The following is a 23,611-nucleotide window of genomic DNA, read 5'->3' as shown; positions in this document are numbered from 1 at the left end:
ACTTTTAGTCTGTCGCTGGTAGCACTAGGGTGCACCCTGGCACCCGGTACCCTGGCACCTGCTTACCATGCCTGCATTGAGTGCTCCCTTATGCTTCCTTAAAAGTGAATGCTACAGCTTCTCAAGGTCATGCAAACCTCAGGGTTTAGCTCCATGAATGGGTGGACTACAGGAGGTAAGCATGCAGGGACTGAATCTGATGGCACTGGTCACTTTGGAAAAGCTCTTCCAGTGGTTCCCAGGTAACGCAAAACTACTTTTCCAAAATAAAGAGTGCTGGGAACTAAACATTACCTAAACCCAATGCCATCAGTGTAGCTTCACTGCTAACAAGGCTGAACTGGATCCAGTCGGCAGAGCAGGGGAGAAACAGTCTTCTCCCAGGTAGCAGGAAAGGGTACATAGGACAGGTCTGCCTATCTGGTAGTTGAAAGAATAGCTGTCTATCTCCAACTTCTTTCCCTCACCACGCAGGTGAGGCTGCAGGCACAAGAGTTGCTTATTCCATGTCATGCCCTTGCGTCCCCTCCTCCCGCAAACCCTGTGTAACCTCCAGGCCCAGGCTCTGCTCCAGAAGTTGTCTTCAAGGCTCCAGGCACCTTGTGCTCTTTCTTCCTCTACCACTGCACTGTATGGAAATCACTTGCTTCTGTGCATCTTCAGGGCCAGGACTCCCAACTCCCTGAGGGCAAGGACAGCTTCTCTTGGTGTCTCTTGGCCTAGCACAGAGCATTCCATTATTTATAAATATGCTAGACAGGAAAGCATCAGGAGTGTTTTGAATACCAAGGCTTTTAGAATTTGGCAGCAGATATAATGAAAACAGGCAAATGAGACAATGCTAGTATTTGAAACATTACACTAATTGAAACATCCCCAAAATAATAAAAACTATTGAGGGCTGATACAGAGTTTATTGAATTAGAATTTTCTATTTACAATTGAGATCCACATCTACATACTATTCTGCTTGTCTACATGAGTACATTACCTTTAACGAGTTTAAGACTTATGATGGTGGGCTCGGTCACACACACTCACGCATTGTTTTACAATAGTAGTGCATACACTACACTCCTCCTGTAAAGCCAGTTTTGATTAAAAACCACTAATTTCAAAGACCAGTCTGATTCTGAAGATGAACAAAGATACACGCTGTGTGATCTAAAATCTATCTTAGCCGCTTTGTACAGTTGCTACCTTATTGGACTACAGTATATATCTGTAAAGGACACCGATGAGGGGCACCATCTGGTGTTCGTTTTACCAGACAGCTGGCTTCCTCTCCTCCCGCCAAAGCCTCTAGGCATGAGTTCTCCATTGTGAAGACAGAAAGGACCCAGCAGTCCCATAGCAGAGTCCCATCACTACTTGGAGGCCACAGAAGCAGCCCTAACCCGCCTCTATCCTACCACACTATACAACTTGCAAATAGTTCTGAAATAAGAACATTGACTGTCAAACTTAAAACCCACGGAAATACAGTGTCAGCTAGAATGAGGCAAAGAAAGCCATGGGCGGGAAACTAAGTGGGTGGGTATGAAAAGCCAAGGTGCTCTGCCCAACACCAGCATTCATGCGCTTCAACCAGAGAACTCGGAGCCAGCACAGTGGACCTGCTCAGTCCACCTCTAAGCCACGCAAGACTGAGGGCTCAGGCTGGGCCTCTGCTAGGCGTAGGTACCCCCGGTGATGAGGAGCTCGTAGGCAGGGTCTCTACTCCTCCTGCACAGCACGATGCAGGCGCACAGCATGCCCAGCAGCTGCAGAGAAAGAACAACGAGAAAGGCTGAAAGTCCCTTTAGGATCAATGTCCTGAAATCATCAAAAAACAGTAACGGTGAAAGGAAGAGTTTCTGATAAATACAGTATTTTCAAAGGAATGAAATACTAAGTGTCAGCTTCCTCATTTCACACCAGGGAACCTGATGAAACAGAATCAGGGTCCTTAGTGTCTCCACCAACCCACTGCCATCCAAAGAAGCATCTATAGCGGTGGGACCTTCTCTGTGTGCCCTGTGCCCCACATGGTAGCACCAGCCACAGGCAGCCACTCAACATTTGAAACGCAGCTGGCACTGCTAAGGAATGACGCTTTATGTTTTCATTTTAATTAGATACATATAGGTAAGTGCTTCCACGGCAGGTAGCAAAGGCCTAGGGAGGAAATGACCAAGACAACTCACACATATGGGGTCTTTTCAATCATCTCCATCTTGGGAGGACAACAGGCTTTGTGACCACCACACCACTCAGTATCCCAGCAGCCCTGTGCTGGACCCTACTCCGGATGCCAGAAATGCAGTCTGACATTTTTTCACATTTCCTATTTTTGAAATCAAGGTATGGTTCTGTGGCATTAGATAATCACACACTTTTTTTAAAGCTCACTCTTCCTTCCTCGTTTTATTTTCATAGACTCTAATCTTTCTATGGTAGCATACTGAACCAGTAATAAAGTCACATCCTGCTACTTTATTTACATAAGCAAGATGGTTAAGCTATGTCAAGGAGAAAATGATTCTAGAAGTTTTGACCTAGTTTACACAGAACACTCTAAACAGTAATCAAAGGACTAAATAAACATGACCTTGCTGTTCCCACCCCTCACTGACAGTGAAGACCTGAGTTACTCAATTTTTAAGTGCAGAGCCCTGCATATATGGGATCAATGTAATCTCAGCAAAATATACCTCACCCCTTAGCAGACTCTGAGCCCAAGGTTGGAGGCGATCACTAAGTACAGAGAAGGAGGGCATCCCCACCCAGCCCTCCACGGCTCACTGCTGCATACTTAGGTCTCATCCTTCCTTGAGTCTGGACTCTACAGCTTAGGACACAGAACTGCTTGCTGTCCACTCCACGGCTCCAGGATGTGCTGATGCTTCCTCATGCACGTAACCCCTTAGAGACACTTGGGAGAACCGATTCAACAGCTGAACCCAATGCTAGAGCTAGACACAGTCAGTGTCTAACTCCTGAAGAATACATTTCTGTTCATCATCCCATTGGAATAGTCTTATAGCTATAAAATCAAACACAATTGGCTCCCAGGCACTAGTAAACTGGGCATCAAAAAAAAATGCTTAACTTAGAAACTACTGATTTGCTAGGGGAAAAAATTCCTACTCCCTCCTTATGTTCTTTTCAGGGGGTTCACCTCTGCTGGAGAGTCAGCACTCACTGAAGCAAGTTCCACTTCTTTCCTGACTCATTTGAATTAAATCAACTTGTATTGATCTAAAAACAACTTAAAAGGCACAATAGGGTCAGGAATATAGCTCAGTGGCACAAGTATGTGCCTGGTAAGTGCAAGGTCCTGAGTTCAATTCCCAGTACCAAACAAAGAAAGAAAGAAACACACAGCATAAAACTTTACACCAGGTGTGGTGGCATACGACTGCAATCATGGCACTCTGAGAGGCCAAGATTGGAGCATCTCAAGTTCCAGCCCAGACTGGGTAACACAGTAAGTAAGACCCTGTCTCAAAGTGAAAAATAAAGCAAGTGAGATGGGCATGGAGGTCAGTGTGAACTCTGTGTATTCAATCCCCAATCTCTCTCAACTGCACATGCATGCCCACATACCCCTCTGAGAACAAGTCTAAGGACAGCAAACTTGCATAATTACTTATCCTCATCAATGATATCATAGGACCATTTCCAAAGCCTTGCTATACTGAAATTTTCAACAACAGATTTAGAAAATACTATATGAATATCTTAGCTCCAATGTTATTTCTTCCAATGGTAACTTCCACTGCAATATGTAAATATGTAATCTACCTAACCACATATACCAGCAACTGTAAAACAAAATCTAAAAACCAAACCAAAACAAACACATCAAAACATCTTACTAAATACAAAGATGAACAGTGATTTATAAAACTGATTGCCAAAGTAAAATGTCCTATGACATTCTATGCAGGTGGCAAGAGTGGGGAAATAGGTCTTATTCAAGCATAAGAATTCTTTCATATTGGAGAAACCCTGGAAAAAAACTTTTGAACTACTGTCAAAATTCACTGCTATGTTCCAACCCTTGGGTCATAGTTATAAATTTTTGCTAGATCATAAATATGCACAACAGAGGATATCCACTACTTCCATTTTTGTGATAGTGAGACTTACATAATAGCTCATTAAAGTCAATTAGATAAATTATATCCATAAAACAGAAACACAGCTCTGGTAACAAAACAGATCTATAAGATACTAATTTGTTTTTAAGAAGGTGTAAATGAGAAGATGCCATTTATATAACACCTTGAAATGACAAATCTTTAGAACTAGAGGTGTGATTATCAGTTGTCAAGGTGAAGGGAAGAAGGTGGCACTGCTGTGAAAAACAGTGGGGGAACTCTGTCGGACAGGAAGCACTCAGTACTTGGAAGGCAGTGCAGTCTGAAGCCTACACCAGCCACAAGCTCTAAGGACCCAAGCACGTGTGTGCTGACTTGAACAGACCCATGGCTCACACTTCAGTCTTGCCAAGGCACCATTAAAGGACAGCAGGCAAAACACATAAGGGTGCTCTATTATGTCTCATGACTGCACTATACAATCTTCACTGCTTTCTATGTACAAACTATTTAAGCAGTAAGTACAAACTGCTTTTGGAAGGATGCATGGAAACTGACAGCACTGGCTTTATAGAGGGAGACTGGGATCAACACAGAGAGAGGCCTATAACCTTTAAATAGAAAACATAACTGGTCATTTGATAATTCAAAAGGCTGACGTTGCAGAGAAGTGAGACATCTTGTTTAATAACGCAGCTAAAATGTAAAAACCTCACTTACTTATATTCAAAACTCTTGTTGTAGTAGTTAACTAGTATTTTTCAGATTTTTCTTTCTTGGTCATTTTGGTCCTACCTGAACCTACACTGTTTAACTAGACTAGAACAAGGGTCAGCCAATGTTTTTTCTAAAGGCCATGTTTCTTCTTCTTCTTCTTTTTTTTACCGGTACCAGGGATCGAACTCATGTGCTTACAAGGCAGGTGCTTATACTGCTGCACTAAATCCCCAGCCCTAAAAGGCCATGTTTCTAAATATTTTAGGGTTTGCAAGCTAGGAGACAAAATCAGCCTCTGCTTCAACCAGTCTGCCACTCTATCTCATTTTGTCCAGCTAACATGTCAACAGTGAGTATTCCTAAGAGACTTAGAATCTAACTTTCTGAGAACCTGAGTTCTCAGATCTGTAATTGGAGACAGCACAATGGAATGTGGGCTCAAGCTTTAGTTTTACCACTCTCTGTGAGATGGTCATAGTTATATTATCCTTGCTCCTTCTCATATTTGTTGCAAAACAAAGGAGAAAAGAATAGAAAATCTCTTAAGCATTCTTTTTTGCTTTAAATTCTGTATTGGGATTGATGTATAAGCACAAAAACTCACAAATATGAGTTAGCTCTGCTTTTGTTCTGTTTTCCTATACCGAGAACACGATCTGTACCAGCTTTTGAATACCAAAAGCATATAAAACCCAAAATGTGTAAATTTTATTGTAAAAAAGAGAAGGGAAAAAAAGTGCTCTAAAAGATACAACAGCAAGTGTGTTTAGGGGTGTTAAATAGCTGACCATATTAATGTTTTTGGTTGGATCATTGAACACAACTGTTTGCAGTCTCACTGTTTGAATGTCCACTTTGTATGCTTTGATACTGTGACTTGAGCAACTATCTCTAAGATGATAATATGTAATCTATTAACTGGTGATTTCTTACTGTTTTTGTTTTTTTGTAGTTCTGTATTACTTGTACCATTACACCGCTTTGTTTTGTTTTATTTTTTCTCTTTTTCCTTTTAAATAAAATTTAAAAAAACATACCAAAAGCATAGAACATTTACAGGCACTCTTAGCATATAAAATTCTCTTGCCATTTTAAATGTATGCATTTTTTCCCTTAAAAATCAAAGTTTTTCACTTTCAAAACCACTAGGTTTTGAGCCTGTGAATGCTCTGGATCCTTGCCTTACCCTTGTTAAACTGAAAATATCTAATTTTTACCAGCTATTACTTAACTCATAAGTAACTTATGAGCTTAACTCATATTTAAGCATAAAATAGTTGTGGCAAACACACTTAAATTAGGAAACTAGTTAAAATATTTATTAGCTCCCTCTGAGAAATATTTAGTGAAGATAAATATCTGGCTGGCTAATAAGCTTAATGAGATGAGGGACACGGCTAAAGTGGCGCTTTTCAGCAGTCTTCTACACACACAGACTGCCCACACCAAGATTCCACATGGGAAAAGACTTCTCCCATTTTTTGTAGCTAAATGATTTTGTTTGCACGGACAATCTAAATATGAAATATCTCCCTGTTGATCACAAGACTACTGCTACATAGTGCCACAAAGCAAATGCTTAGAAGGGTAGAGACCATACCAAATACAGGGAGGCTTTTTAATGAATTGTTTCTGGGCTGTTTGAACACCATCAAAATAAACAATCACCTCTTTGCCATTTCACAGGCTCTTCCCATTAAAAATATTAGCTTCTGTTCAAGTTTCCAAACAGCAGGCAATACGAGTAAATTTAATTTACCTTTACACCAGCAATTATATCGGTTTTAATCTAATAATTAAAAATCTACACTTTCTAAAGGCTATTTCAGGATCTATCAAAATATTCTGAAAACTAGATTTGGTGCCAAAGATTTCAACTGTTTTCAAATACTTGGCTATTTTCATCTGTAAGAATCATCTAAGACATTCCCTTAACAAAATCCCTAACAGACAACAGTATGTACCTGAGCAGACAGGAGTGTGGATAGATGTGCTGGGTAGAAAAGTGACTATTATCTATCTTTATGTGGGGAGAGGGAGAGGTGTACTTTTATGTATTCATTTGTTTATTTTTGCAGAGTGGGAGGGGGAACACCCAAGAACAGATAAAAGTGAGAGGTTAATTAAACAATTACCAGTTAATTCATAACTATTCTTAGGGCAGAAAAAGACTGCTTACAATGGTAGGAGTTGGGAAAACAGGTTCTCTCAGGTACCAGCAATGGCAATGTCAAGGACTTCTAGGTGGTTGTCATTTTAAAAGAACTTTCTATAAATACAAAAGGAGCTAGAATCCCAGTTTGTATGTATGCACATATTTATTGGGTTTTTTGAGACAAGGTTTTGCTATACACCTCATGGTGGCCTTAAACTATGTGGTCCAGGCTGACACTGAATTTGTGGCAATCCCTCGCCTCAGCCTCCTGAGTGTTGTGATTATAGCAGTGCACCACCATGCCCAAGGAGAACCTGTTTTAATGGGAGATCTTTTCTGTAAAGCAATACAGATGTTTCTTTTAGAATGAGAGGATACTGTTTTTGATTTAGGCCGTGTATACCAAAACCCTCAAATAGCTGGGTGCAGTTGTGTCACCTGTTGTCTCAGCTACTGAGGAGGCTGAAGCAGGCAGCTAACTTGAGCCCAAAAGTTCCAGACCAGCCTAGGCAACACAGCAGGACATATGGAATCAACCACACAATCAACCAACAGTCAATAAACCCTCAAGTACTATACTACCCTGGGCAGCACAGCAACAGCCTGTCTCAAACAGACTCTCAAGAACTAGAAAGTATATACTAAAAGGCTGGAAATAAAGCTTTCCATCTCCAAACTGAAATAAAGCAGAATTTTAAAAGTTCCGTGATGTCCTACTAAGATACCTTCCAAGAATATACTATGATAACTGTTTATATTTTGAACAGATCACTCACTAGTCAAAGGAAAAAGTAAAGCAAAGATAGATCCTTTGCCTACAGTCTCTCCCAACCCCAGATCTCTGGATTCTTTAGACCATTCTGGTTTTAGGCCTACAATCAAGAGGCTGGTACTGCAATCACTTCTAAGTTACCAATACATACCAAGATTCACTCTCCTTGGTGACTGAACTCATTCAGACTGACAGCTGAAAACAGCCAAGCATGACCCCAGTTCCCAGGCCAGCTGTGCTTGAGCTTACCTGGATGGCTGCAAAGGCCAACGCTGCCCAGATGACATGCATCATAATCTCCTGCAGCTTCTTCACAACCAAAGCCTCGCACCCCTGCAACACAGTCAAGTCATCCTTGTCAGGAGTCGTTTTTCAAAGTATAAGCTACAGTCACAGATTACTACGCATTGGCAGCAATGAAAAAAAGAGAAACTCAAAACAGAGAAAACAAAACAAAACAAAACAAAACAAAGAATATGTGATTAGAATAACTTTTACAGAAATGCAACTAAAACAAAAGACAGTATGTTACAACAAAGTGGCACTAAAAAAGAACAGAGATAGAAAGAAGTTTCAGTTAGGAAGGACACAGTGAACATCACAGGAGGTCATTAGAAGGGACCCTGGTCCCTGCCACAGCTCACCTCAGCATAGAGGTAGGAGGGGTTGGCCAGGCTGCCGTTACAGTTGCTTGCAGTCTCTCTGCAGCAGCTAAGAGGGACACTCTGGTTTTTGGTTTCTTTGAACCAATCTGTGTTTTCCCAGTCTGAGTAGTTATGAATTCCACAACAGTGCAGCTGGAGGACAACATAGGCATTACTTACTTCTTACCAAACATGTATGCTTGGCTTGAGTTTTAGCATACCACAGAGCTTTAAAATGCTTGTTTCAGCAGCACATATGCTAAAAACTGGAGAGCTACTCGAGATGTCTACAAGGTCCTACATGCAGCCACCAGCCACAGGGGCTAACTTGAGCACTCACAATAAGGGACCAAGATTTTCATTTTAAACAGCAACACAAGCTCCACATGAAAAGCATACTGCCTACAAGAGATGCTTCCAAGCTAAGGAAAATCTTCCTGTTTTGTACACTGAACATCTGTCTGGTTCTGAGTTAAATTATTTCCAGTGACAAAGTTATTTAAAATGTTTTCTCTGTAATGTCTAAGAGTTGTTTCAACACTCTTAAGATAAAAATGTACAGGTAGCAGATGAAATAAGACTGATAAAAAGCTGGCAACTGAGGCAAAATTACTGGTGCAAAAATCTATATAAGTACAAAAATCCACTTTTACATGTATTTCAAAACACATACATATGCGTTTTTTAAAACATTTTTGTCTGTTGTTCTTTCTGACCCTGTTTTCTATAGGTTCCTGCAAACCTCTCTCACTTCTCACAGAATCCACCTGGATTCCCACTTTCCTGGAGTACATACTTTCTTTCTCTGCCATCTATCTAGTTAATCGTCCTGGTGGGGGAGTCAGATAATTTTAAAACGTTTAAGATACTTCTTCCTTGCCTTGACTAGGTAATGGACGCAGAACAAACTTTAAAGGTGTAGACCGGAGCAAAAGATCACACAGACCCTGAGGTTCTTCACAGCTGTGAAGGCACACAGCCCAGGCAGTAGCAGCAGAGCTCTTTTCATGCTGCCCTGGAAAGAGCAGCCCTCACACACCCTGACATCAAGCAGGCTTACCTGCCTCTGCACATAGTCAATAGCACGACTGGCGGCATCGGGGTTGGTTCCATTGTAAGTCTTATACACCTTCTGAATACTGCGGTCAACCTCATTTTCGACCTGAACCAAAACAAAGAACTCAGTCTTTCCAATATATTGTTAAAAAGAACACGAGTCAAAGGTGATGTCTATGTGGCAGTTCCAATTTGCCAGAACTCTCTAGATTAATTTTAGTGGGGGTGGGGTGTTTCCCTTTCTATCTCTCTACAGATTCATTTTATTTTTCCTGTTTTTGGTACCAGGGATTGAACTCATGACCTCGTACTTGCCAGGAAGATGCTTATGCCGCTGAGCTAAATCCCCGATCCCGTTTCTCTACAGATTCAAACTGACAGGAGAAAGTTCAGACATTCTATCACAGAGATTAAAAATACTCAAAGCTGGCATGTAAGCTGGCACGCGAACAATCTGTTCAGGAAAAAGCAAGCAACTAAGCACTGGGAAGGATATCCTAAACTGCAGATGGATCCTTTCATTTGGCAAATAAATTTTCAGTGTTTCCCTGATGACCCACTCACTTTCCTTTCCTAAAAGATGTAAAAATCAAATGACTGTGAAGCCTTCATATTTTCAAAACAAATACTATCAGTATTGATTTTATCTTTCAGTGTTTAGATTTAACCAAATACACAAAAGTAATTAGCAGGTAAAAACAGGTCCTTAGAAGTAGCACTTTAAGGCCAGGGACTTAGCTCAGTGGCATAAGTGCCTGCCTGGCAAGTGCAAGGCCGTGAGTTTGATCTCCGGTACCACAAAAAAATAAAAATAAATAAATAAAAAAAAAAAAGTAGCATTTCATGTGAATGCAGCTGTGTTTTCCCACTGTACGTAAAATGGGGCAGGAAATGAACTTCCTACTGCCCATTAAAAGAGTGGTGAGCAAGCAGCATTTAATGGAAGTCTACTTGTACCAGATTCTCTTATTGGTCTCTAAAGCAACTGATTTGGTAATTAAAACAGTGATGTGATGAAATATTCATCTAATAACTGGGTCACTGGTAGAGACATATTTGGGGGCACAGTTACACAATCTCTTTCTTCTCCAGGAACTGTTTGATTATCCACTTGGTGTAGGATGCCTTTGACTTTAAACTGAAAATTAAAATGAGAATGACTCTACATTTATAATGGTTCTAAAATTACACCATAATTAATTTAAAATAGCCTGTGTAGTCTTAGGTACTTTAGATGGGAAGCAAAAGCAAAACAGGAAAGGGAAAGAAGAGGGAATGATCAAGAAAAGGGAAGGAGAAGCCAGGAAGTATTGACAGCACTGCCTTGGTACTCCAGTCAGCAAGAGTGTAGTCCCCAGGGCTGGTGGTAGGAAAATCCCAACTCAACGCATCTTTCCTATGTCTAGGACAGAGACATTTTTTTCAAAGTAGTACTGTAAAATGAACTCAGAACACAAAGTCTATATCCATTCCCCTCAATGTGGAGACTCCATTAACAGGAATTCTGAATAAACCCTCAGCTGATCATCTACTTATTTGCAGTTCACCGTGAGATAATTTAAAGAAAGTTAAACACCATAATCAAAAACAACAGAATTTGTACTCTGCTATATTAAACGAGGTTAGCAGTCTTGCTACGTAAACACTTTTAACTTCAGACATTTTGAAACAACAGCTCAACAGAAATAAGGCAAAAGAAAAGCTAGCTCTGATAAAATAAACTGGTTCTATTTTACGTGAAAAACCTACATCACCACTTATATCATTATGTGAATCACAACAGACAACATACCTTTGCTCTGTAAACGTATCCCAAAACTACTACGACAACTTCTGTGACAAAAACTAAGAGCAGGATGATGACAAACTGTAAGAAAATATTGTAAAAAATTAAGCAAGAGTGAAAAAATAAATCTAAATATTCTTGCTAAAAAAGCAATTATGAGATCTTTTGCAAAAGGGAAGGGGATTAAAAGAAGAATGAAGATGTGCTAAGTCCAAGTACCAACTTCACATGAGAAATATAGTCATTATTTACTGTAAACATGTACTAACAGAAAAAACAAAAGAGTCATTTTAATGTTCTTAAAGACAACTGTAAATTAAAAAGACAAAAGCAATTATTAGGAACAACTCCTAGAGGCTTTTTTAGCACAAGTACCAACTCCGTTCCACTATAGGAGCCTTGGAGTCTACCATGCTTCATGCTTAATACTGGAAGCAGTGACACAGACGAGAGCCCTGTGGGGATATTAAGTGCCCGGTGAGGCACAGGCTTACCGTAGCGAGTCCGCAGTGGCTTTCCCGGATTGTGGCACAGCAGCCAATGAGCCCAATAATGAAAAGCAGGGCTCCGACAGCGATGATCACCACGGCAGGGATGAGCGTGTAAACATCCTCAAAGAAGTGGTCGTAGTCGTCATAGGTGATGAAGACATAAGCGCCTACATAGCACAAAATGCCAGCTGCCCCCTGTCAAAAACCAAAAGTCAGAGCACAGTTACCTCCAGAGGGGCCACACAACCTTTCACTTCTCTACTCTGCAAATCACACAGCACAGCAACCCGGCACCTAGCAATACCAGTCAAGACTGACTTGGGTTCACCTCACCTAACCTCTTCCCCTGAATCTGTCCTCGTATATCCATCGCACACACCTTCTCTTCCATCCAAAGTCCCCCACACCCCAAGTAGTTTCACTATGCTTCTTGGGATGGCTTCAAACTCCTGGCCTCAGCCTAGGACTACAGGTATACACCACCATTCCGGGCTCCTACAGTTTTTTGTACACTATTTGAACATGACTTAGTAGCTTAATTCTGCTTACTGAACTCTGATGGCCATCACACTCATGATACATCAGTTTATAAATGGCACTTGACAGTAAAAATAAATGCTGCACTTACAATGTGCATTCGAAGGCCTTGACACTCAGGCTTTTGGGGAATGTTACTATAAGAGGAAGACAAGCAAAGGAGAGAAAAGAGAAGAAACAGACTAGTTTGGTGCATTTATTACAAATGTATGTGACTGCTGAAATAAATGCCCTTTTATTAAAATACTATTTTTTCTTGGCTATACACACACATGCATATAAGCATAACACACTTTGCTAAAGTGATCAGTCCTCAGGCTAAATCACAAGAAATCCTAAATATGAATTAATCAAGTTGTGCCCTGTATGTTTTCACTAATTGTCCATCCTTAAGATTCTTAACTTCTTTTTTTTTACTCTAAAGGTGATATTTCTTAAAAGGCACAAATTGAAGTGAATTTGAATACTCACTTTGGCAGCACATACACTAAAATCAATTCTATTTCTAAGCTTCTAGTAAATGAAGTCTGTTTTGTTTTTAGGTTGCCTCCTGACTTCTAGGTTCAAGCAACTCCCCCACCTCACTTTCCCGACTAGCTGGCACTACAAGTACACATCAGTATGCCCAGCTAGTAAATGCAGCCTACAAAATCTGAATGAAAAAGACATCTGGGGGATATGTGTATAACAATTAACCCATTTATGCCAAAGATTAAAATTTTTTAATTTCTTCAAGAAATTCGTATGTTACCTAGAAAAGTCCAAGGAACAAGAATTTGAAGAGAAATGGACCCCTAGATATTAAAGAGTTATTTGAAAGTACAGGGCCTGGAAGAACTAGCACTATAGAGAGCAAATGATGAGTTTTCTGCTGCCTGGGAATGGGCCAAGTGAAATGTTTCCTGCACTGCCCCTCCACTCCAAAAAGCAGCAGAAAACTTAACAGGTGCGGTCAGACTCAAACAAATGCCAACGAAGGCCAGGAAGAGGTAATGTTTTTGCGCGTGCTTATCCTCATCAAATTGATAGGATAGTTTCTTTTCCCATGCTGCAAACCAGTTAACGTTACTTACACAGCAAAGTTAAGAATCTTAGAGTTCTATTTTGGCAACATATAGGAGGGAGCTACATTCCAGTTACATGTGCCAAAGTGCAAACTGCTAATATGAAACTATAAATCAAATTGCTTGTAAATATAACCTAAATCGTTTCCTAAATTGAAGACAACTTCAAAATTTTCTTCTTTTAATTAAATCTGTTTATGGTGCTTTTATCTTCAGCTATGAAATACTTGTGAATGTCACCAGTTTCTCTGACATTATAGAGCAAGCATCTGAACAGCTGAAGACCTAAAAACAGCACAGAGCAACTGCCTTAATGACATCCAGCTGGTGATATGAGACCCACCCTAAGGACTGGGACAATGTGCAAGACAGGAGGGAGACACAAGCAATTCCTACCTAGTGTACACAGGGACCTTCAGCCACTTAGACTTTTAAGTAGAACTTGTGGCTACTAGAAAAGCTAAATAGAAGGTGAAAGTGTTAAATTCTCCTACTAAAGGCTGTAATGTGACTGGAAATTACCAAATGATCTGGGCTTTGCCAGTCACACCGTTGCAGAAAAGCAGGGGAGAGGGGCCGAGGGCAACAGGACAGAGGAGAAGAGAGGAATGAGAAATGGATGCAGCTGAATGCTACAGTCACTGCGGGGGAACCTGAGCCTGTGAGAAGGAGCCACGCCAGGGCTAAAAATATTCATCCATTTCCATTTCACAAGAGGTGAAAGGAGCTCTAGGGGAAAGGCTGACATCAGAAACTACAGGAAGAGTAATTTTAAAAATCATTTCCCTTTACCCTTTAATATGACAATGCTTCCAATTAAGTCACAGGATTTTAAAACTTAAGGAGGGCCAGCGCTTTTCCATGAACCAAGCTATTCTTGAATTGTAAAAGTATCCTATTTCATTTATATTTTTTAGCATTCTATATATGCAAATGTGGAATCTCTTAAAGAAATTTCAATCTAATGTAAGTGCTTTTTTGATGTTTAGAAAGTAGTCTGAGAAAGTCATTCAAATTTTCTTTTAAAAAATAACAGGAGGGCCAGGGATTTAGCTCAGTGGTACCTGCTGCCTGGCAAGCGCAGGGTCATGAGTTCAATCCCTGGTACCAAAAATACAACAACAACAAAAAACCAACTCTGGAGCTGTAATACATCTTTACAGTAAAGAGCAAGCTGCCATCAATCCCCCTCAACATCCTTCCCCTGGCTCCAACAGGCCCAGGCCCATTGTCACCTCTCAGAAGCAGATCTGGCTGTCCTTTCTTGTCCTTACAAGATATGTTCAAACACAGTGAATGCTACTGCTGAGTGTCATCCAAAGGAAAGGCAGCTTCATAAAAGCATTACAGGACATCCTCATCCACCTTCTCCACCACATCTGGCACTGTGTGACCTCTGGCTCTTCCTCAAAGTCAAATGAGCATGAAAAGGAAACATTTTAAATTGATTCAGGACACTGAGGCAGCCACAATAGCACAACTAAAGACACTCATGGAAGACTTCCAGAACTGCTCCAGGAAGTGGCACAAATGGGCCTTTTTGAAGTGAGGAGGATTTTGACAGGGCTTACAACATTTCTTTCCCATCCAAGTACTAACCAGGCCCGACCCTGCTTAGCTTCCGAGATCAGACGAGATCGGGCACGTTCAGTGTGGTATAGCCATAGACGACCATTTCTTTCAATAATAAAGTTTTAAAATAGTTGGGCACTTATTTATAACCCCACTGATTAGGAGGCTGAGGTAGGACATTTTCTTCAAGTCTGAGGGTGACCTAAATTACAAAGCAAGACTGTGACTCAAATTAAAAATATTAAATATTCACTACTTTTTTTTATCATGCTTGGTAGCCTGACTAGTTTATATGCCTAACTTTTCTCCAAAGAATCAGTAGTAATGCTATACAGTACATATTTGAAAGCTTCCCCAAATTCTATCCTTGTACTATTACAAGTAACTTAAAAATCTTACATCTTTTAGTCCAAATGTATCTTGTTTATTAAACTCTGATTTACTGATAAAACTTTGTCACTAAACACAATCACTCCTTTTACTAAGCCATCACCTACACATTTCATTTACTCTATCAACTTCGAAGAGAAATTTTCAGAAATTAAAGCTAGGCTTTATCAAACACTCCTAAAGCTAATAAAATAATGACATTTTCCACCTAAAACTTGGTCAGTAACAGCCAAGCAGTATTCTAAAAAAAGTGAGGATGCAAGTTAACAAAGAATAACCTGCAATCCACATTAGGTCTAGGTTATGTTTTTATGCTTATTAATTCCACTCCCAGGAATTTATCCTTAGATTCTTACAAATAAGGCAGATGGAAACAAAGAGTTGTGCAGAGTGTATGCCCAATCATACCAAAATCATAACAACAAACACAGAAGTCCTAAACGGGTATGCTTGTGTTATAACCCTGAAATATTCTGATAAAGCATTACTTAGTACAGAATGTTTGTTGTATACGAAGGGAAAAATACATGTATGTATGCAAAGAAATTTTTAAAACCCAAAATGTTAATATTAGTTTCTCTGGGTGGTGGAATTATAGGTATTAGTTTTTTAAAAATAACTTTTAGTGGGCTGGGGATTTAGTTCAGTGGCATAAGCACCTGCCTTGCAAGCAGGCGGTCATGAGTTCGATCCCCAATACCGATTTAAAAAAAAAAAAAAAAAAAACCTTTTAGTGTCTTCCTAAATACATGTGTATACACATAGATCTTACAACAGAAAAATATTTTCAACTGTTTGAAACTGAGATGGTTTTCAAATGAATGACTTCCTAGATGTTCTAAACTACCCACATAAAGCAGATTATCTTAGATCCAAATATATTAGGCACCTGCCTATTTACCAGTTTTCCTCAGTCTACATAGACTTGATTCACTGATTGTTTTTTATTGCATAACATGATTCTGATTCTTTCAGTACATCTTATCTTTTTTCATAAATATCACCAAATAGATAGTTTTTAAAATCCTACTTGGACCAGGATGTAAAGCATTGCCACTTTCATCATCAATGTCACTGCCATCATTATCCTTACTCTTAAATAAGAAATATTTTAATCCTTTTAAACTGCTATTACTCAAATTGTATTTTAAAGATCATGATCCTTACTCAGCTCTATTTTAATTTTTCTGTATTTAGATGGATGTTTGTCATCACTGTTTATCTAGCTTAACACTGCATATGTCAGAGGGTCAGGTGTTGGCCCTTAACAATATGCAGGAAGAGCTTCTGAAGGGTTAACAAAGTTGTTCTGTTTAATACAATTCATACCTACCAGTAGAAAGAATCAAAAGCTCAGGTGGCAGTGAAACAAGATCAACCAGTTGCCACAACCAAATTATGTTAACATATAAAATGGCTACTTTCAGACTTACAGATTTTGGGGTCAAAAGTGCGAATTTAAGTGGAATTTTCTTTCAGACTCTTAAACTGTCTTGAATCTTTGTTGCCCTATCCTACTCAACCACAGAGTCATTATTACAGGATTCTAGACTACTTAAGTTTTACATGACAGTTTGTCTAGGCTTGGGTTATGTGTTTAATTCAGTGGCATCAACAATATAAATATGTCAATATTTACTCCCAAAAGTAGATTAAAGACAAACATATAAATGAAGATAATTTTTCTTATCTATTGATCTGCCACACTATTAAAAGGAATGGGGTAAAGAAGGGGATGAGAAGTAGTATTTTTAAAAGAAGATCTGAGGCCACCTGTGAGTACTGGAGGACAGCTAAAACTAGAGACATTCAAGGAAAAGTTTGCTCTCAATTAGCTGTCAGACAGAGGGAACTTATTTCTTCACTCTGTTGCTCCACAATGAGCAGGGGAAGATATTCAACGTTCACTTAGTAAGCCAATGATTCTTAGGGCATACTTGTTTGGTGCCAAGTACAAACTTTAAGGAATAAATTTTCTGCAAAAAACCCCAACCTGAATTTGATTTTATGGAATGTAATTCAGTAACATCTTTCTTTTTTCTGGTACCAGGGATCGAACTCATGACCTTGTGCCTAACAGGCAGATGCTTAAGCCCCTGAACTTAAGTCCCCAGCCCACATATTTCAAAGAATAATAAATACTCAAAAAGCTACTATGCAATCTGTTTCTTTAACTGCAACCAAAGAGCACTATTCTAAGTTCCACATATTACTCAGGGTCACTGGGCAGTTGGTCAGCAGACACAAGACCAAGACTGGAAAGACTCAACTGTCAAAGAAGCCAGTGACGCAGCTCAGGGGCATAGTAGCTGCCCGGCAAGCAGAAGATTCTGAGTTTGATTCCTGTTACACACACACACACACACACACACACACACACACACACAAAGACCAAATTAAGAAATCTATTTGCAATATGCATCATGAGTGGCTCTTAACAAAGTTTTTCTCCTAGGAAATTCAAAGGCAAGCACAGGGGAAAAAAAAAAAGTTAGCCTACGGTGTTTTCTAGTAATATAACCTGTCACGACACATACAAAACAGGAAAAATTAAGGAGAAAAGCAACTTTCATAGTTGGGCATGGTAGCACATGTCTGAGATTTCAACACACTGGAAGGCTGAGGCAGAAGTATGTCAAGTTCCAGCCTACCTAGACAACAGGAGGAGACTGTTTCAAAATCAAGCCTCCATGCCCCTCCTTATCAGGTATCAAGAAAAACAACTTCTAGGATGTAAAACTGCAAAACTCTGCATTACCAACTCAAATTTTAAGGATGTGCTAGAAAACACAACCTATACACAAAATTTGTGAAAAAATGGAAAACACTTGGATTATTTCATTATAATTCTATTTCCCAAAGAAAAGCATGAAGGTATAGGATTTCTCTTGGAAATTTGAACATGGCAAGTGCATCCTGGCCTCAGGGTCCACAGGCTGCTCCTGCAGTTTTGAATCCTCCACCTCTTCAATTCGCCCCAACCTGGTAACTTCTTACATGCTATATTAAATGTCACCTTGCTGGAGAAGCTTTCTCTGCCAACCTAAAGCTGATCTCCATCACACTGCCCTCTTTTAATTCTCCACACTAAACAGATAATCTGTCTTAGTTCAGTAAGAACAGGTGTCTTCCTTGTCTTTCACATTTGCTATACAACACAAGCACAAGTACTATCACTCAAATACACTACCACCTCTTAGAGCAGAAGAAACACAACCACCTATACAGGTATCACAAGTGTAGATAGCCCCTGTAACACTTAAGATAAACACATGCCAAAAATAAATACTAGGCAACTGGTTTTTCTAATAAGGTAGAAAAATAAATCTACCTAAGTCTTCACTACTCAATTAACCTAACAGAATAAAACATGGTGTTACAAAGTACCAATTTAAACTTGTTTTAGATGAGGTCTTCTGGGTCAGATCAAATGAATTACCAAATTAGGAATCCTGCTTTACCTTGGTACAAAGACTATAGAACAGGCTAGTGACTATTTATTACAATAGCTTTCAAAACTTAGTCATTTACCTCAAACACTGCTAATCTTTAATAAGTGATCATGAGTCTAGTATTAAGACATTAAAGTCACACCACTCTGATCCTGGTTGTAGTGGTGCACATCTGTAATCTCAGTACTCAGGAAGCTAACGCAAGAGAACTGCAGAAATTTAAGGCCAGCCTGAACTATATAGGGAGACCCTGTCTCAAAAATAACAAAATTACACCATCCCATTAAAAAAGATTCAAGTTGTACATCCTTTCACTTGTCCAAAATTTTCTATCAAGCTACCAACCAGAACTAACATTCTGGAATTTGGTGAAAAACCTTTTACTTCCATTAAGACAATTTTCAAAAAATTTTAAATGATTATTTCTTGTTCTAATTACTGCCTCTGCAAAGTGCCATTCTTAAAACACTCCACTGTTCAAAACTATATACACCAAACCCGAGTATTTCTGGAACAATCCATTTTCCAGTTTGCTCAATGAACAAACTGCCAACAGAACCAGGCTATTAAGATGTAAAGTGTGGGCTGGGAATTTAGCTCAGTGGCATAAGCACCTGCCTTATAAGTGTGCTGCCCTAAGTTCGATCCCTGGTACCGATAGAAAAAGAGACTTTGCCAAAGAATTAAATCTAACAACAATCAGCCACTACAACTGGTAGTGAAAAGCCAATGTAACAAAATCTTTACTAAAGCTGTGCAAGGGAACCTAATTTTTGAAAGGCTCTTTGTAGAGAACGCTTACTTGTCCACTTAATACATTCAAGGCATTAAAAGGTGGGTGGAGCCATTATCATAAGAAGGTACTTATCAGAACTAAATGTATCACAACTTCCCATGAAGAAATGGTTAACTTTTTTAAAAAAGCATACTTCCTTGTTGGCACTTTTTTATACAAATTTAAATGCTATACAACTTGTTCTAACACCACTTGCTGTTAACTCAGTAAACTTTAATGTCCTCATCTGTAAAATAAGCATGGTAACACTCCCAGACTGGCACGTAATGCTCAAATGTTAGTTATTATTATCATCAAATTCCAACAGTTTGTCTGTAAAACTAATGATATGTTAGATGACACACCTAATAATGTGTCCCTCATTGGTTATGTGGCATTGTATCACAATTTTTCCTCCTTCATCTCTGCCCAATTTTCTCACCACAGGACCCAAGTTTTCCCATTCTACTACAGGATACTTGTTATTAAACCCTATGATTTCAATTTTAGCAATAACCCACTAAGAAGTTCAACAACACGACCAACTTTATTGGAATAAATGATAATAGTACATACTTCCCCTAACAAAATTTCAGAAGATTCCTGAGCAATCATTTAATCTTTTAGAGCAAGTAAAAATCTGTGTGTTGCATTATTTTCTAACATTAACACGACCTTCAGTTCTGAATTTGAATAGCCTAGAGTTCACATAATACATATTTTTCAAAAACGGAATATACCCAGAAAATCAAGTTATGCCCAAAGCCAAGTTTCTGCCTCTTAAATGTCTCACTGCCTAACACAGAGTCTCACTTGGAGATCCCTGTATATTACTTTTCCTTTTAAAAAGGCCTGAAACTCAAAACTCATGAGAAATATTGCCTTACTTGGAAAAGAAATCAGGGAACTCCCAAGCCCACACGGAGAATTTTGAACAGGATCTATATCACCCAGAGGACTTTTCCCTTTGCACCACAAATCCCCCCAAAGTAAGTGCCTTATAATGTATAACTATGCTTTCAGGCCACAACAGTCACAAATAGAAGGCTTCATTTCTTTGTTAGGGAGTCGAAGGAATGACATACATTTGTGGGAGGGAGGACCTGAATACAGGCCGGACACAAAAGTTTGGTGAGTGGGAATGTTAAAGCAGTGTTGTGGGCACTGTGGACACAGAGACTGTTCAGCAAGCAAATACTTAAGACAAAGCTCAGGCCAGTTGGGCCCCAAAACTCAGCTGCAATACAGGTGAAGTAGCTAAACTTTATTTCCCTACTAAAGCTGTTTTGTTTTTCGGGAAAAGAAAGCGATGTGATAAGAGGGTGTGTTTTCAAGATTCATCCGGGTGCAAGGTCCAGATGGCCTGGAGGGTGGAGACTGTGACAGAAACAACACACGTTATCACAAAAGTGCCAGGCAAAATAAACACCTGGACTAAAGATGGCATGCTTATAAACCCTTTTCTTTAACGGCAGCTCCAAGTAAAATTCATAAGCTGCCTTTCACGGAAAAGTACTAATGACTTCAAAATTCTGTGACACCTGAGTCACATTCAACCTTCGTTTATAACCTCAGGCTATAAACCCCTACCCCCGCCGCCGCCCCACGACCAAATCAAAGACAACGATTTTCCTGGTCCAGTTCTTTGACTTCCCAAGTTGACCTCATCCGTTTCTGGGCTGATGAGTTGCCAACTGGTTCTCCGTACACAAAGAGCTTGAAGTTGGAGCCCTTACTGGGCTCAGCAGCGCCCTGCGGATCCGCAAGGATGGCCTGCCTGGGCTCGGCGGGGCTTAGGCAGAGCGGAACTCGGCCTCGAACAGAATCTGGGTCGAGTCTGGGTCCGCACAGGAACAGCGCCCGCCAGCGGGCGGCTCGGACAGGGGTCCCGCACTGAGCCAGCAAGCCCCTGGGGGAGAAGCGGTGAGCCCCCGCCTCTCTCCCGACTTGGGCCTCTTTAATGCCGGGAACGACCCCGCGACGCAGCCTCGGGCCGAACCCTCCCGCTTCCGGCTGGAGACCCCGCCGAGACCTTCCCTTCCGCCTGGCGGCGGCCCCGCTCACCCAAAAGATGAGGTTGAGGAAGACCAGCACGGTCTTCGAGGAGGTGATGCCGCACTGGCCCATGGCGCCAGCGGCCGCGGACCCCCAGCGGCCAGCGGGGCGGCGCTCCCGAGCGCGGCGGCAATGGCGGCGGCGCCTCCCCGCCGGAAGCTGTTCGGCTTGCGCCGCGCCCCCTGTAGACCCCCGCGTAGCGCGGCCCAGCAAGCACCGCGCGCCTCGGCGCAGCCGCCACAGTCCCCCGGGTGGTTCCCTAGCAACCCCTCCTGTCACCCACCCCGCGCGGCCTTGACAGCCGCTTCAGCCAATCACTCTCGCGGAGCGGGAGCGAGGCCTCGCCTCTTAAAGGATCCAAAGCCTCTGCCCTTTGCTTGGCCTCTGGTCGCCCTTGGATTCTAATGGATATTTTGAGAAGCTCTAGGCCATGTAGATGATTTAGAGCCCGCACAGCGCTGTCTTTCTACCTAGCCCACTCTTTCTTAGAAAGGCTAGAAACCATCAGCACTTGGGAGAGAAGCAGTGAAGTCGTGTTAATGGAGAATTTACTGTGCCAGACTCTCATCCAGCTCTCAGGAAAGCTACCGGAATGGAAAAGGCTAGCGACCGAGTTGGCAAGGCTGAGATGGGCAAGGTGACTGTCTAGTCTAATCCTGGGCAGTAAACTTTGAACCGAGATTTTTAATATTAATAAAGCATTTCTTTTACACTGCAGTATTTCACACTCGTCCCTCAATCTGAGGTGAAGACTACATATTTGTACCTTGTGCCACACCATGCGTTGTTGTACCCTAAGAAAATAGCTTTGTTATATGTGTATTATAGCAAACCTGTATAGGGGCTTACTAAATGTGTTTGTTTTATCCTTTTTCCCTAACTGATATGTTAAGGGACCTAATTGATCTGTTGAGCAACACTCTCCTCTGTAAAGAATTGCAAGAATCTCACCTAATTGATATGTTAACCATTGTTGCTCTCTACAAACTACAGAAGCTGTGCTAAAACAAGCTAACAAGGGTTGTTAATCACTGCTAGGAGCCTCTATTCTCCGCTAAAGAGCTAAGGAAAACTAAAATGGCAATTAATTTACATTTGTTTAAAGTAACCTGCTTGTGTGCAGAGAGATTTGCGTGTGAGTTCAACCCTTTACCCTGACCTTGACACATTACCGCCGTTTTCTGTTCTGTATGGCGCCTTATTGCCTCCCTCTCCCCTCACCTATCTATCTAGGCCATAAAGAATTTGGGTTTCTGGTGACCTCCCCCCGACCCGGTGATGATCTGTTGTAAAATGAGCCTGCCCCAATTTTAAGAACTGCTTAGCTTAAACAAATTACCGGGTAATACTATGGCCCAAACCCCAATCGGTGCTTTCCTTTTGTTCTGTATGTATCAAATGAGTCAGATATCAGGTCTTTGTAAAACTTAAGTTCCAGCCTCTCATAACTTGTGACCCCTTCGCACTCACTAGTGAAGACAAGCTGTCCTGAGATAATTAACTCTCCACTTTCTTCTCCAAATATTGCTGCAGACGTGCCACTCTGAGATAATGTCAGTCTGCAGGATGGGAGTAATTTAAAAAACACCAGGAACTCCCTAGACTGTCAGAGCTAAATAGACAGCAATACAGTTTCCAGACTCGGGTCAACAAGTTTGATGGCTCTACAGGTTTCTTTGTTTCTCTCCCCCCGCCCTTTCCTCCAGCCCCTTTTTAAAGTCCTCCCTTCAGCTTCTAGGGGACGGTCTCCAAATTGGCTCCCGGAGACTGGTCGCCAGGCCTGGAAATAAAGCCTTTGCCACTAAATTTTCGGTCTCTTGCCTCCTTGGATTTTATACCGGGGCTCAAGTTATAACATTTGGGGGCTCGTCCGGGATGGAAGCAAGACCCCAGACTCATTTCTGAACATTTGAAAGTAAGTGCTCTGGAGGATTTGTTTGGGCCGCGGTCAACTTGTAATTTTGAGGGGACGCCCTCAATTTGGGAGCGGGAACCACCCAAGGACAGAGTCAGTTGGTTTGTAGGACAAATTCTGTCCATTTGTGACTCTGCCCCGGGTG

At 40.9% G+C, this 23,611-nt stretch overlaps 1 protein-coding gene across 1 annotated transcript; it reads right to left on the bottom strand.

Moving 5' to 3' along the window:
• Positions 1-894: 894 nt before the first annotated feature.
• On the bottom strand, positions 895-21,771 carry Tspan3 (tetraspanin 3). The gene is made up of 7 exons (XM_003463601.3): positions 21,561-21,771; positions 11,710-11,901; positions 11,222-11,296; positions 9,434-9,535; positions 8,374-8,526; positions 7,979-8,062; positions 895-1,763 (listed from the first exon to the last, which is right to left on the bottom strand). Exons 1-7 carry the CDS (start codon positions 21,621-21,623, stop codon positions 1,671-1,673), a joined length of 762 nt encoding a protein of 253 aa, XP_003463649.3. The 5' UTR covers positions 21,624-21,771; the 3' UTR covers positions 895-1,670.
• Positions 21,772-23,611: the final 1,840 nt, after the last annotated feature.

Source organism: Cavia porcellus, unplaced genomic scaffold (genome assembly GCF_034190915.1).
Source record: "Cavia porcellus strain 051 isolate PalLab524CR breed Dunkin Hartley unplaced genomic scaffold, mCavPor4.1 scaffold_38, whole genome shotgun sequence".
Taxonomy (NCBI): domain Eukaryota; kingdom Metazoa; phylum Chordata; class Mammalia; order Rodentia; family Caviidae; genus Cavia; species Cavia porcellus.
Note: the sequence above shows the minus strand (reverse complement) of the source record. Positions and strands in the feature narration are given on the sequence as shown.

Bases quoted from the DNA above. Each gene is read 5' to 3' on its own strand.
- Tspan3 (XM_003463601.3), bottom strand. From the start codon at position 21,623: ATGGGCCAGTGCGGCATCACCTCCTCGAAGACCGTGCTGGTCTTCCTC. The intron at 11,902-21,560 runs GTGAGCGGGGCC...GGTTTTTGACAG, and splicing joins TCCTCAACCTCATCTTTTGG to GGGGCAGCTGGCATTTTGTG. The intron at 9,536-11,221 runs GTATGTTGTCTG...GTTTTGGTTCAG, and splicing joins GATACGTTTACAGAGCAAAG to GTCGAAAATGAGGTTGACCG.